The sequence below is a fragment of the Nyctibius grandis genome, chromosome 8 (genome assembly GCF_013368605.1).
Source record: "Nyctibius grandis isolate bNycGra1 chromosome 8, bNycGra1.pri, whole genome shotgun sequence".
In the NCBI taxonomy this organism is placed as follows: domain Eukaryota; kingdom Metazoa; phylum Chordata; class Aves; order Nyctibiiformes; family Nyctibiidae; genus Nyctibius; species Nyctibius grandis.
The window spans coordinates 11095982-11110156 of NC_090665.1; the positions used below are offsets into that span (position 1 = coordinate 11095982).

The 14175-nt window shown below is 38.6% G+C and overlaps 1 protein-coding gene across 5 annotated transcripts in view; it reads right to left on the reverse strand.

Annotated features, from left to right (window-relative positions):
* ARMC9 (armadillo repeat containing 9) overlaps positions 1 to 14175 on the reverse strand; it is an 80526-nt gene that overhangs the window by 23739 nt on the left and 42612 nt on the right. For 4 of the 5 annotated variants that reach the window (XM_068406202.1, XM_068406201.1, XM_068406199.1 and 1 more), the window contains exons 19-23: positions 13475 to 13565; positions 12111 to 12169; positions 5938 to 6039; positions 5072 to 5187; positions 796 to 920 (exon numbers count right to left, since the gene is read on the reverse strand). In XM_068406202.1, coding sequence (XP_068262303.1) covers positions 796 to 920; positions 5072 to 5187; positions 5938 to 6039; positions 12111 to 12169; positions 13475 to 13565 — 493 coding nt within the window. Of the gene's footprint in view, positions 1 to 795; positions 921 to 5067; positions 5188 to 5937; positions 6040 to 12110; positions 12170 to 13474; positions 13566 to 14175 lie in introns of those variants that run through there. The other variant, XM_068406203.1, reaches the window with a different exon arrangement.

Genomic DNA, 14175 nt, shown 5'->3' on the forward strand with positions numbered 1-14175 from the left:
GAAATGTTAATGAATCCCTGCAAGAAGGTTGAAACTCCCACAGCCAAAGTTCCATGATCCTGTGGATATTAGAAGTTCAGAAATGAAGTATTTCAGAAGCCGCATAACATTTTAAATTCCATCACGTGTTTCTGAGCTCTCAGGTCCAGCTGAGTTTGCATTTATTTCCGTTTAAGTTGCAAGGACAGAATCTTTAGCAGCATCACCCACAATGTAGCTATACAGCACAGGGCTTCCCATCCTCCACAACCTTTTATGGTTTGAATGTAGTTGCAAATCTAAGCAGATAACTGCAGCTGCCTTCAACTGTAATACAGAGGTCCAGCCAACGGAGCCTGCAGGTGCCAGCAGACAGTGATTCATTTAGATCCAAACAAGGGTATATTTGATCAAGCGAGGGGCTATGCCTGTTGGGAAGTGCACTGTCTCTGGGCTACAGCTCCTTCCCTCAGCAGAGGACATCACCGAGTGACATACACTATACTTCGCACATCGGAAGCCCTGGGTATGATGATCCTTGGCGCTTCCACAGGAAGCAAGATGGAGCAAGGCAAGTGAGACCATTGCTCTCTGCTGACCACATGTTACCTTCTGTAGCCGTTCATTCAGCTCCAGCCAAAATCCAACTGTGTACCCCAAAGTCTTGCATACTGCCCCAGGGTCTACAAATGGAAGGCCAGTTCCAAGGCTACATTTAAAAAAATAAAACAATCTACAACAATCTAGGCCCCAGACGCCTGCCCCAGTCAAGAAAGACAGCAACAGTTAACAACAGCATTCGCAGAATATCCTTACATGAAGGGGAAATGCAGAGGTCAGGAATGCTGGACCTGCTCCCACCACAAATGGGAGGATGACCACTCGGCAGAGACTGCAGCTTCTCATCCCTGTCGTGACACAAATTGCTATCATTTTCTGGCCTGGAGGAGAAAGGAGAATGCAGGGTGATGAATGCTTACAGTATAAAAAGTTGCATGAGAGTAAATTCTAATTTCTCCTAATTGCCTGTAATGACATAGAAGATATTGAAATTATTTTATATTTCATATTGCAAACTAGTGCTAAGGACATACTTTAACTGCATGACTGTAGCTCCCCCAAACCAGCTGATGTTAGATGTATTTGAAATTAACATTTTTTCCTACTGCAATAAAAGAGCCAAGGAACGGAAAGCGTAACTCCTTGTAGTCTGAAGACCCAAAATACCAGCAGGACACTCAAAGAAAAAGATTGTAGCAGTGGGCCTGAGAGGTCTTCAATACTTCTTCAAGGATTTAAGATTTGCTCCTGAATATTACAAGGATTTCACTTTACAGAGCAATATGCAATACAGACTTAAAGTAGACAAGAAGGACTGTTGATTTCCCAAGTGAGGTGGATCGACGAGAAACCGAAGTAGCTGAAGGACAGAACAGGGACAAGATTGCTTAGTAATAAGCAATAAAACACAGCAGAAGCAAAAGGGGTGTGAAAAGAAGTCGGCAGACACAGAAAGTTTCCCTGCCCAATATCAGGTTAAGGTAACTATACTGTATTTCTAGTTAGGAAGGAGGCAGTTAATGATTTCACAGCTAAATCAGTTTCTAAGGAAACAGTTAGCAGAATATTAAGTAGTTCAGTCCCCCTTGAGTGATCTCAGCCAGTGAGTCTTTAAAGGAGGCGGGGGGAAGGGGACAGGGGAGAAGCAGCTTTTCAGTATTTCCTGGCTCCCTCAGCCCCACACAGCAAGAGCTTGTCCATATAGGGATCCCACGACAATTCTTCTGGAGTATCTAGAGCCTTGTCTGCACTGGGAACTCATAGAAAAATTAGCATGGAATAGCTGCTACACATGCAGTGGCTATTCTGCATTAGTTTGCTGTGTGAATACTTCTATTCAGCACTAGAAATCCCCCCCCCCTTTTGGAGGTATAAACCAACAACTCACAAAGAGATATGTTATAGTATCTCCATCAACTGCTTCCTCTTTCACGATGTTTTTGAAATGGAATATGTTACCTCGAGTCTCACATGAGGAACTTCAAACAAGTTATATTTATTTCAATTCTGAATGCAAGCATTTACACAATTTTTTAATGTATTTTAACTACTCCGCTGAACCCAAAACTTCAGATAATTCAGATCAACTGTCCTGGATTGTCCCTGGGTAGACAAGCTGCATTCAAGGGTAAAAAGTCTGACATTTTTCATGCCATTTCATCTGATACAAGCACAAATTATTTAAAATATGAAAAACATCCAGTTCGGATATTGCTTTCAAATTAAGGCTCCTAAGATTTGGTCACTTTTATTGTCTTCCTCTTGCAAAGCTTCCTAATAGAGTATTTCCTCATTTTACTAAATGAATTCTTACTAAAATTAGAAGAGCATAAAAGCCATCAAAGCTTGCCGATTTCTGTTGTAAAATCTCATTCAAGAATGTCTTCATCTATTTACTGCAGTTTTCTTGCACTCAAATTAGATAGAAAATACAAACTTCTCATTCTGGGTGGTATCTCATGCTTCCTACTTAAAACATGGGAGCACCAAACACTCATATTATTTCTACCATTTGGCCAAAGCAGAAGGGAAATTCATTTTCATGTATTTTCACCATGTTACATTTTTCCTCCCTAGTTTGTACAGTGAGGCAATCTGTAAAGACTGCTTCACACCATCAAACTAACACTTCTCTTAGACCCAAAGCTACTAGAATCAATACGGTAGAAAGATGGTTTTAATTTGTATCCAGCAGTGACCTGAAGCTGTCTTGTGGAGGCATGAGCTGCACAGCTCTTCATAAGGAGATTCAAGTTTTGGCAAAATACGGGACCACCATCACTCTGGTATCCCAGAATACTGTTAAGTAAACGTACTGCCTGGGTAGATGGTGGCAAAGAGATCACTTCTAGAGATTATTTCTGATGCGTAAATTGCAGCGTGCTACATGGCACCAGGAAATAAAAGCCACTCCTCCAGGTTTGCCACCGTTTTTCTGACTTCCCATAGGAAAGTCACTTCATTTTCACAAGCTTGTTTTCCTCTCAACTGATAAAGCAGGAATGTAATGCTGAGACACTCCAGTGGTAACTAAGATTTATTCCTGAAAAAATACTTTCTAAATAGGCTCTAAGGCTGCTCTAACAGTCGATTCCACGGAATTGGTCCAGGTCTCCTAGCCCACCATTGGCAAAATACTGTGCAGGGAAAGTGGGATCTTGAACTCAGTAACACTGACCCCACAATAAAGTGGCACTGTATTTTTAGTCGTGTATGAGCCAGTTTAGGTTTTTAAGGCCTGCAGTTCTTTTGGAGGACTGCAGGAAAATGATTAGATATAATCACTATGCTACTAATATGAGCTTATATTAATTAGTTGCTGTTTTCTTCTTACACACAGAGACACATTTAATATATAGGGAGAGGGTTTGCAAAAGCTGTGGACATTGTGATAGTGCAAAAGTTAACCGCTGTGAGAAAGGACACAAAGTATAAACTCCAGATCTGCATCCAGGCTGTAGCAGGCAGAAGAAGTAGGCACCATACTCAAACAGATACCCTTTTTCCCAGGCTATTACTCCGAAGAGAAATCAAGACTGTGCAAGACAAAGTCTGCCCTGGGATAGCCAAAGGTTCTCTTTCTGCCTTGGAAACGTGTGTTTCATTCATCTTTCTTTTTTAAAAAAAAATAAATGTCTTCCAGGGCTTTTTCCATGCCCAGATCTGGTATGTTACACTTGTCCATTCTAAGGCCCTGGTAACATAATCAATATAATCCCATATGAATGGTACAGCTGCCAAAAAGACATATTTGGACAACTCAGGAGGGCTCCCAGTCAGATCACCTGCTTGTATGTATGCTAATGCCAGCACAAGACAGTGGTGGGGGAATATACATGGGTAAGGTAAAGCTGGGACCACTCTGTATCCACAACAGCAGACTTGGATCAGATTCAACTACACCTGTGTAACTACAACCTAAATCAGGCCTCACTGTTTTCTCTATGGATCTTCCACACTAAAATGGGGAAGAAATGTATTTTAAGAAATAGCAAATATGAACATGAAGGCAGAGTGGCAAGGGGGATGACACGAGACAGTCTTCAGACTTCAGGGCTGATATGTTCTTCTAAGAACAACCTCTACCTTCTAACTTCATTACACTGTTGTATTTCAGGTTACCCATTCATTTTAATGTATTTAGCTACACCAATACTGTGACTTTTGAGTACTATTATCTAGACTTTGTTAGAGTGACTTGTAGTCTCTCAGCTTAAGTATCTGCAGAAATGAAAACATTAAATCCTCATGATAAACTGCTGCCTGTATCATAGCTACCTGGATTTGATCAAATCCAATACTGTATGCGACTGAAAGTAAAAAATTATTTAAATTTGAGATCTCACTGGTATTTTGCTTCCTCAGTCAGTACAGTGAAAAGCAGAAGTCTCATCTCAGAAATTAAAAGATTAAGATATACTTGGTCTAACAGAAGGCACAGCATATTCAAGGAGCTCTATACTGTAAGATTTCTTTATTCCATTTACAATGCAGCCTTCTACTTCTGACCCCAGTCACACCAAGAGCAAGGTGTCACAGACCCTCCCGCTGGAAAAAGTATTTCTCCCAAAGCAGGAAATCTGATATACCAAGATTTTTGTCTTTCCCATTTTCTTTTTAATCTATTCTCTTACGGGTGGGTAGCGAATCTCCCCAGAGCAATATACTTTCTTGCTTATAAAGTGGAAGATCTCAGGCATTTTAGACACTCCATGCAACTTACCGATAGAATATATTATGAGAAGATGAAAGGACTATGAACACACAGGATATAACGCACATTTAAATCAAACTGATCAGTAAACATTTACTCAACTATTCCAAGTATGTGACCTCAGCCAATGGACCTTTTTCTGTCTACGCCATTCCTCTCCTTTCTTTTTTTTTGAAATTATCTTTAAGGAATGACAATGGCAATGCATTTTTAGGTAGGGAAGGTTTATTTATCAGGCATTGTTGGGGTTTTTTTTGTTGTTTTGTTTTTTAAAGGAGTTTAAAAAAATCCAACTTGGTCTCATTTGTTTGGACTTACATTAAGTACGCGGTTCTGTGGTAACCAGGCGTCACAGGTCTCTGGAGAGGCTCATCTATACTCTGATGCACACCAGGAAACAGCTTCTTCTTGGTTTTTGGAGTATGAGTCATTATCTGATACACAGGAAATAAAGAAATGAGGGGGAAAAAAAGAGAATGCAGTGGAAAAACAGGTAACTGGAGCCATTGAGAAAATTCTGTAGAAACTTTGCATCAGAAACCAAGTGGCATTCTGGTGTCACTACATAAAATTCCCTGGAATCACTGTAGGCTATTCCACGATACCTTATGTCAGCTCATGTTTCCATCATCAGCATTGCTAGACCTATGGACTCTGGTATGCAGAAGGCATAGAGTCACATTTATCTCAGATGAGTCACAGCACACTAAATGGCATTCATGCCAACTTTACACTTTTTTACTTAATGGCCTTTTGCTGCTTGAGGTAAAACATACAATGCTTGATCTGGCAGAATGCCTACAGGAGTAGTTAACTTTTCAACTTTTTTTTTTTTTTTTTCCAAAATAATTTCAGACCAGCAGTATTCCAGTATTAACTTGCTCAGCACTTTGCTTTGTGTGCCCACATAGTCACTGATGTAGCAACTAGCACCCTAAGGCTGCCTTTAGCTTAGTATTAAGCCACAGCCTGACCCCCTCCTGTGAAAGGGTAGCTCAAACTTACCTCACTTCTTCTGAACAGCAGCTAATAAAACAGACTGAAAGATTTGGACTGCTATGCAGGTAGAACCTGGCTCTTCAAGCAACAATTGAAGAAGATTTTAGAAAGTGATGAAACTGCTGAAATTTAACACTTAATCTAGCAAATTGATTTATTTCAAGATGATAGTGAGTAGTACTCACTCCCAAGTACTCAGTTGTTAGCAGCTTCTCTCCTGCAAGCTCTCCCAGTTGAGGCTGCAAAACCTCATCTTTGTCCAGATCAGCCTCCATGATGTGGTCCTCCTGCAACAGCAACACGCATGTTACTTGAGGCTGGGTTCCAAGAAGTTTTCACTTCAAATTTAGTTCTCGCTTCAGTAGTCACTTGGATCATATGTACTTTCCAGATAAATGACTGTTAGTACTGTACATGTAAGTGGTAATGTACAAGCATTTTCTATCAAAAAAGTAGATGCCTAAAGACAAACTCACCTAAACTTTTGATAAACCAGAAACTAAAGAATCTCAAGAGAAGAAAAAACCTACCCCTTTTTCCACAAACGCTTCGCCAGAAAGTACAGTATGCGTTTCAAAAGTTGTTCTCCTTCAAATTTCCAACACCAAATAATTATTCCTTGCTTGACCTAATAAAGGCTTAGGAAAAAATCTCAGTCATTAGTATCTTTGTAGAACACTGCATGCTAGTGTGAAGAGATGCAATGCTCTTCAGCATGCAATGCTTGACAAGCAGCTGGTATGAAGTCTGGAGTTTTAGTTTCTGCTCAAGTCAATCTAGTCATACAGTACAGACTGAAAAAAACAACCTGATGGCATTTCTCAGCCACACTGGAGGCTGAGAAACGGCTACTCTTGTTTTTTAAAAAAAAAAACAAAACAAACAAAGCACAAGACAGTTATCATTCAAGCAAGGAGGATGGTAGGAATCAACAGAAAACTTGTCTGGATCTTTTTATGAATCAGTATCCTCTAAGAATAAATTTAAGTTAGACTATAACAACTAGCAGTAAAAATAAAGTAAGCGCACCTGAAAACAATTCATAGTCTTTCCTGAACATAATGCTAGCATGCCATGAGATCAAAACACCCACACGTATATTCAGCCCTTTGGGGTACGTCCTTCTACCTTGACAGAAATACTGAAGTAATTTATTGCTGTTTATTCCCCAAGAAGGAAAAAAATCCCCAAAACATTTTATTACTCATTTTCAAGAAACAGAGGCAGAATTTTTAATCACTCAAGACAAAAAAAATCCTTATTGCCAGGCATTCAAAACGCCTCCTCAAGCAGTGGTTCCTGAAAGGTGAGACCATGGGTGTCCAACAGCAGCTGTTTTTAGAGCAATATGAAGCAGCTACTCAGGTTTGCAAAGAAGCTTTAAGCTGACAATATGGGGCTGGTACAAAATTCTTGGAATCAGTACTTTAGGAAACAAATATCATACAAGGCGGCAACAATCCTCTGTTGACTTTATTCCACAAAACCCAAATGTAATCAACTTCTCAAGTGAAAAGTACTCTCCCGTGCCTATTTCTAATACAACTATGGGTGATTCATCTTTCATGGAAGTTCTGCAGCTTCTACAGATCTATAAGCCAGGAAATTTTAAAGTTTGAGGGACTCCTCCAGCAAACCAAAAGTAGTCATACAAGAACAAGAGAGTATTTTTGCTTGTGTTCTGCTACGGAAAAAATTCTCCTCTGTGCTGCACAAGATACCCTAAATAAGACCCAGCCCAGATGAAGAAAATGTGCTTTGCTCTTGAAACAGGCTGTGACAGTAAATGTCAATGTTCGTCAGAAAAAGTAAATTAATCGTTCTAAAAAAGGTATATTGTAATAGTAATGTAGAGAGCCTGGCATAAACTCCATTAAAAACAATGACCACCAAACTTTGATAAACCCTGGAGCACAAAGAAAATGAAAAGTAGGTTTGCTTTAGTGAGATTTAGACTCAACTAGTTTTCAATGGCCAAAGTAAGAAATACCCTCTGCCACAGAGAGTAGCCAATAATATGGACAGTGTTCTACAAAAACAGCATGAGGAAAAAAACATTGGAATCATGTTCAATCTGCCTTTATCTCCAAGGCAAGGTAAGTCACAATCAGCTCCTAATTACCTGGGAAGCTGGATAGGTGTGAAAAATAACCCAGATAATGGAAAACCACAGATAAACACTCATAGACTAGGCAACAATCATCTGTATCAAGCAAACTGAAAAAACTCCGCACTTCAAAATATACTGTACTTTGAAAAAAAAATTAAAAGTTGAAAAGATGAGTTTTACAAATAGTCTGGTGGAAAATTTTTTTATATGGTATGTTAATGCAGCATCAAGAGCTAACAGTTTTCTTCAAGGATGCTTTATAGAAGACTCCCTACAGTGTGCCTGGGTAGAGTGTTACACGCTACAGTCAGAACATCACCCTGCTCTTTCATCCAGTTCTCTGCATGCATGATGTATTTAACTTCTCCTCACAGATTGCTTTGGTTTCCCCAGGTTCCACCTCTTCCAATATGCTGTTTGACATGTTTTTGTCACACAGAGAACTCTGGTTTCTGGTTCCTGGGAAGTACTTCTTCCTGCCAGCCTTGCTCCCTGAGTATGCAACATACCAGGTAACTGAGCCTGAATGCATCCCTCCTCTGCCTCCTCGTACAGAAAAAGCTTAGAAAGATGTGCCATCATTCCACTGCTGAAATAACACAATTGGTGCCCTGTTCACCATTGCTCACAGGCTGCAGCAGACTTTGGCAGCAAAGTCCTTTAATGTAATAGCTTGAAGTCCTGTGATTAAGTCTGTGATTAAATTCTCTTTTGATGTATTCTCTAGCTGAAGTGTATTTTCACACTGCAGTTTACTGATTTTATTGCCAGGTGCTGAGTGACGGGGGAATCAGAGGGTGTCTGATACATCATCACTGTACAGTTATCTAATATAGCTCAAGTTTGTAACTAAACTTTTGAATTAGAGCTACAATATCACATATTCACTTTTCAAGCAGCTTATAAAGATGGTCCAAGTCAAATAAAAAGCAAACATAAAGATCAAATACTGAAGATAAATTAAGTTAGTATTTAACAGAAGAGTCAAGAGAGTACTAAGCACCAGAAAATATGCATTGTGACTGTGGGTGTCAACACACCTCAGATGGCTGACATAATGAAGGTGGGTATGTACTCCAGAAGCCAGCGCATCCTGAGCTCTACACTAGTTAAAGTTCAGCAGACAAACCCGAAAGCCAACTTATTTCTGAATAACAATATACACATGGACATTTTTTATTCAGTTTATATGCTCCAGTGTCACACATTACAGATTCTTAAATTTCTGAGTGTATGATGCCCTTAGAAATCCCAGAACTGTCCTCCAACAGGCTCAACCACATCTTGGCGGCAGTGTTTAGGAGAAAGTAGTCATTACCACAAGATCTGCTCAAAGCCAAGAGAGAATTCAACAACTCTAAATTAAACACAGATAAAAGGAAAAAAAACATGAAAGGTAATAGTAACAGCGTGGGGAACCTTCACATGCTCTTGGAAACAATAAAAACTGGGGCAAAACGGGCAAACTAAGTCTGCATAAAAGAGTCTTCTTGTGATTTCTTAAATTGTGAAGGTATAAATATTGGTATTAAGTAGATCAGCAACAAATTATAATATCAGTAAGCAGTCTGAATACACGTCATTAAATTGTCAATATATGGAAATATTCTGAAATACGTTCAGTCTGTAGTAGTTTTTAAAAGTTACGTAAAAAAAAAAAAAAAGACTTCTGATAAAGTTTTCCAAAACTTTCTGTTGCCAGATCACAACATCTGATGTTATCACAGAACCCCAAAGAACAATAACTCACTGCATTTCCAAAATACAAAAGGGCTCCAAGCACTGAGTCAACAAATCTTTGCTTATTTAACAAAGTAACATTATGCATTTTGTGTAGCATTTTGCTGCCCTGCTATTTGTATACCATATTTTCTAAACTGAGGGACTAAGAAGCCAGGCCTCCTTGCAGCAGAAAGAATTACAATTCCCAGACGCAATAAGGATTTAGAACGTGCCACAACTAATGTTCCTGTAGAAAGAGTTTTAAAATTGACTTAATGAGACTTTTTAATATAACGGCAAAGCTAACGAAAAACTGGAATCAGACACTTCTCTGTTTCAAAAGCCTACTGTTATTTTTGAGTCAAATAGTAAGTGACAGAAGTCCGTTTTGATCACGATGGTTCACTGGTAAACATGCATTTCACAATGATTTGTCCTAGAGCCTTGGCTGGGATTGTAAGCAGCAGCAACTTGTCTCAGGGGTATGACTGAATAGGAGAATTCACCTTGCTTGCATTCCCAAGAGCAGGTGAAGTAATGAAAGTGTTCAACACTATCATGCAATTCGATGCCACACCTTTCATGAAGGAGTTCCTTAGCTCTGTGCTTTCCCTACAGAACACAGTATCCCTCAAAAAAGTATACCAGAGTTCAAGCAAAAATATCACTGCCTTGGGGTTCTGACGATACATCTAGGACACTCAAAGCCTTGGAACACCAGTTAAAGGGTGTTAAGCAGCATATTAAACAAAGGGAAGTTATAGTGATTAACCCCCAGAAAGCCCATATTGCACATCAAGCATTGATTTTGAGTGGGAGGAGTGGAAAGATTACTGAAAACTCACTTCAGGACTGCAGGAGGTGAAACAATTACAACAATCTAATCCTATTAGAACAAACCAGTTTATTGTACCCCATTAGAACAAAAGGGGGAGAGCCAATTGTTAAATAAAACCTCCTTGTAGCTCTAAACTTAGAAATTCCACATAGCTCTAAATTTAGGCAAAGTCACAAGGGTAATTAATTCACATGGTCACCACCTATTGTGCCACAACACAGAAACGAGCTACATAATGCAACCAGTGCAAAACTTCCCTGGACAGCACCAGGCAAAGGCGGGATCCTACAAGGTGCTGCACCTCATGGCAGCTGAGAGCATACCATACCTTCTACCACTGGGACGCTTACATATTTCTCTGCTTTCAAAACATAAAAGGCTCAACGTGCACTTGAAAATACACTCGGTCACCCTGCAGTGCCAAGGCAAGTTTTAGACTGTAGCATGGCTGTCCCTGTTCACTAGCATTTGTGTTAATGTGCAACAAGCTAACAGAACCTGGATGCAACTGACTTGGTAAGTTTTGTGTGTCTTATTCTTTGTTGGTTCAGTACAAAAAAACCCTTACTTTTTGTCTAAAAACCTGGTTTTCAACAAATATATGTTCTCCAGTAATATTTATAACACAAGAATGTTTTGCAGAGATCACTCTCAATGTCACTGACTTCTTCAGGGCAGATACATGATATAAATGTATGTGCACATATACACCCATCTAAATATGTTCAAACACTATTCCAAGGACATCTACCGTAGTTGTTCTTTAAATATTTCTCATGCAAGACTTTTTAATAAAAGAAAAGTGTTATGTGGTAGACTTCATTCAGATAAAACTCCCATGTAACTGCCTACACAGTATATTTTCAATCCCCTCCATGCACTTATGGCAACATAGCAATGGCATCATCACCAGTGAAGACTGTGTTTAACATTTTCCTCACATCATTTACACCTTGCTTTGCTTGTTAATTTAGATGATCAAATATGATGTGTTGTCTACACCTGGGATCCCATTATTCTATGCAGTCAGCTTCTTAAAAAATGCTGAACTATTGGTATAAAATGCATTTATTAGCAGAGCTAGAAATACACAGCTAACCAGTTTATATTTACTATGATATAGTTTCTCATGCTTATTTTCTGAATGTTTTTTTTTCTCTCTTTATGGGACTTATTTCTTAATTTGTAATTACTGTTTTTCTTCATTGCATACAGACAATTTATTAAATATATTTGAAAGTTTCTAAACAGCAAAGAAGTCACACCCTGAATAGATCATGATACCTTAAGAAAAAATAACAACCTGTTTATGAATTATTCTGGCAATATACTGGTTCATTTGCTTCCTTTATTTGTAACTGCTGAAATGGGTCTGCCTGAAAGCAAGATTTCTACTGCTACAGTAACTCCTCATCTCTTTACTTACTTCAAGCTATAAACCTTTATTTATCACAGAGGTGGTGACTTGCCAAAATAGGAGAGTAGAACTTCAAATGAAGATAAGGTAACAGAAACAGATCCAATTTTCCTGTTAATACACCCTGTTAATTAAAAAAAAGTAAAAAAAACGAACGAAAACAAAAAAACACACCACCCAAAAAAACAAAGCCTGGCTTATTGACACAAATATTTTCTGTCTAGAAGGTTAAGGATTTTTCTAAAAGGTGCCCAAAGGCCTTTAAACTTACTTTCTCATCATTCTCTTCCTCTTCATCGTCAGACACAATACCATCATTTAATGGTTCTTCTAGAAAGAAGCAAAACAAAATGGTATAAAAGTACCTGTGCAACTTAACAGAATCTCTAGTTATGGCCCCTCTTTTACAACAGTAAGATTTAGCTTGCTTCTCATACAGGCATCCCATTTTTTCAGGACAACCACTGCAATTATTTGCTCCTGTAAAGCATTCTAGAAATCACTGAACCAATTCATGTTTGGGAGAATGGCAGAAACAGAAACACCCTGGAATAGTTCTTTTCTCTTAAATCCCACTATGATGTCTCAGTGTATTAATCGACAAGACTTGAATGAAAGTGTGTGCACTTGCAAGTTTGTCTATTTTGTAATTAATTTTTAATAAAAGACTACTTCTCCCTGCAAACACTTCAATATTTTACTGCTTTTATACATAAAAAGATAGTACTCATGTAGAATACTTATAACTTTTGGACAAACTAATTGCCTTAAAAAAAAGTAGCCAGGCTTATACTGGAAATCTGTACGCTCAATTTATATTCACCAGACAAAATCTTTTAAAAATACCATTCACAGGTAGAAGAGGAGAGATTCTATAACCTTGACGAACAAATATTGCATAGTGTTAATATAGTGCTTAAATACTTTGTTCTTTTACAAGCTAGGGTCATAAGATATGCTGTCTTCTGCTCTTTCCAAAAGCCAAAGAAAGCGGTTCAAACTTGTTCTATTTTTACTATACAGAAAAGGAGATGAATTCTGATTAAATCTTTCATTATTTGCCTTCTCTTCAGCCTTCTTTTTAGCCACAGGGAACAGAAAATACAATAAATATTCCACCTCCTCATACTTGTCTGTATTCATACAGCATCTACAACTCCTAGGACCCATCAACATACTCTCCAAAAAGGATGGTCTCTGCCTCTGTTCAGGATAAGCCATTTCAGATCACAAAGCTACACTCCTCAACAGAGCAAGAGATGAGCAGAGACAGACCTAGTCCCTAAATCCTGCTTTACAATTTGTATCAACTGTTTATTTTTGCAGTTGACAGCAGTCTCTCATTACTGTAAGGCCACTAGCATGAAAGAAAACAGTCAAGGTCATTCTATTTACAGTCCCAAAACTTTGGAATTGAGACCTACCCAGTCTTTTATTGCTTCTTTATAATTGTAACATAAAAGGAAATTTTTAAATACATCTGACATTCAAATCCTGACATTCACTATTCACCCTCCCTCAGACCATCACACTATTGTTATTCTTTGAGAGTTTCAATGCCAAGTAAAAACAGGAGCTTTCTTATGGCTTTTGTGAAAGATTTACAGCTCAGATAACTGCATCTGTTCTTCTGACCTGAATTGAGCTGCTTGATAATAAATTCAATCTGTCGGATCATCTCTGCATTTCCTTCCTTGATAAAGCAGCGCAGAATTTCTTCCATTCCCTGGATGTAGTGGAAAACATTGCTAGATTAGTATTTCATGTGACCACAGTGACAGAGTTTTGTGAGATAAAATGTCATTGTTTTGTCAGGAAAAACAAAGGTAGTGGGAAACAAACCATTGTGTCCAGCTCTAAGCACTCCTTTTTGTCCATACTCCCAAAGACAAAAGAAATATGCTGTCTAGATTGCTTCTAGGTTTAAATACAGAAGTATCCATGATGAGCAGCAAATTTTTACAATAGATCTGCTGCTTCTGCCTTTTGAACTCAGTACACAGTAGTCAACAGAAAAGGGCAAATTTGCATTCACAGGTACAACAGCGCAAGGTTCAGGGAAGGAAAGCAAAAAGCAGGACCAACTTTGACTTTCTGTTAAACCCAGTTTCTCTCTTTGTGGCCCCTTATAAGGTTTGATGTTATGTCTTTAATCATTTAAGATGACTTCCAATCCTCTGTGCTTTGTGAGGTAAAACATCTAACAACAATTATGTCCGCATAACTCTCTAGGTTAATCCTTAAGATATAAAGATACACTGCTATCCCAGGAACGGCTTCCTCAAATCCAGAAGTCATAACACATTCATTACCATTACACTAACTTTCACAGGAGA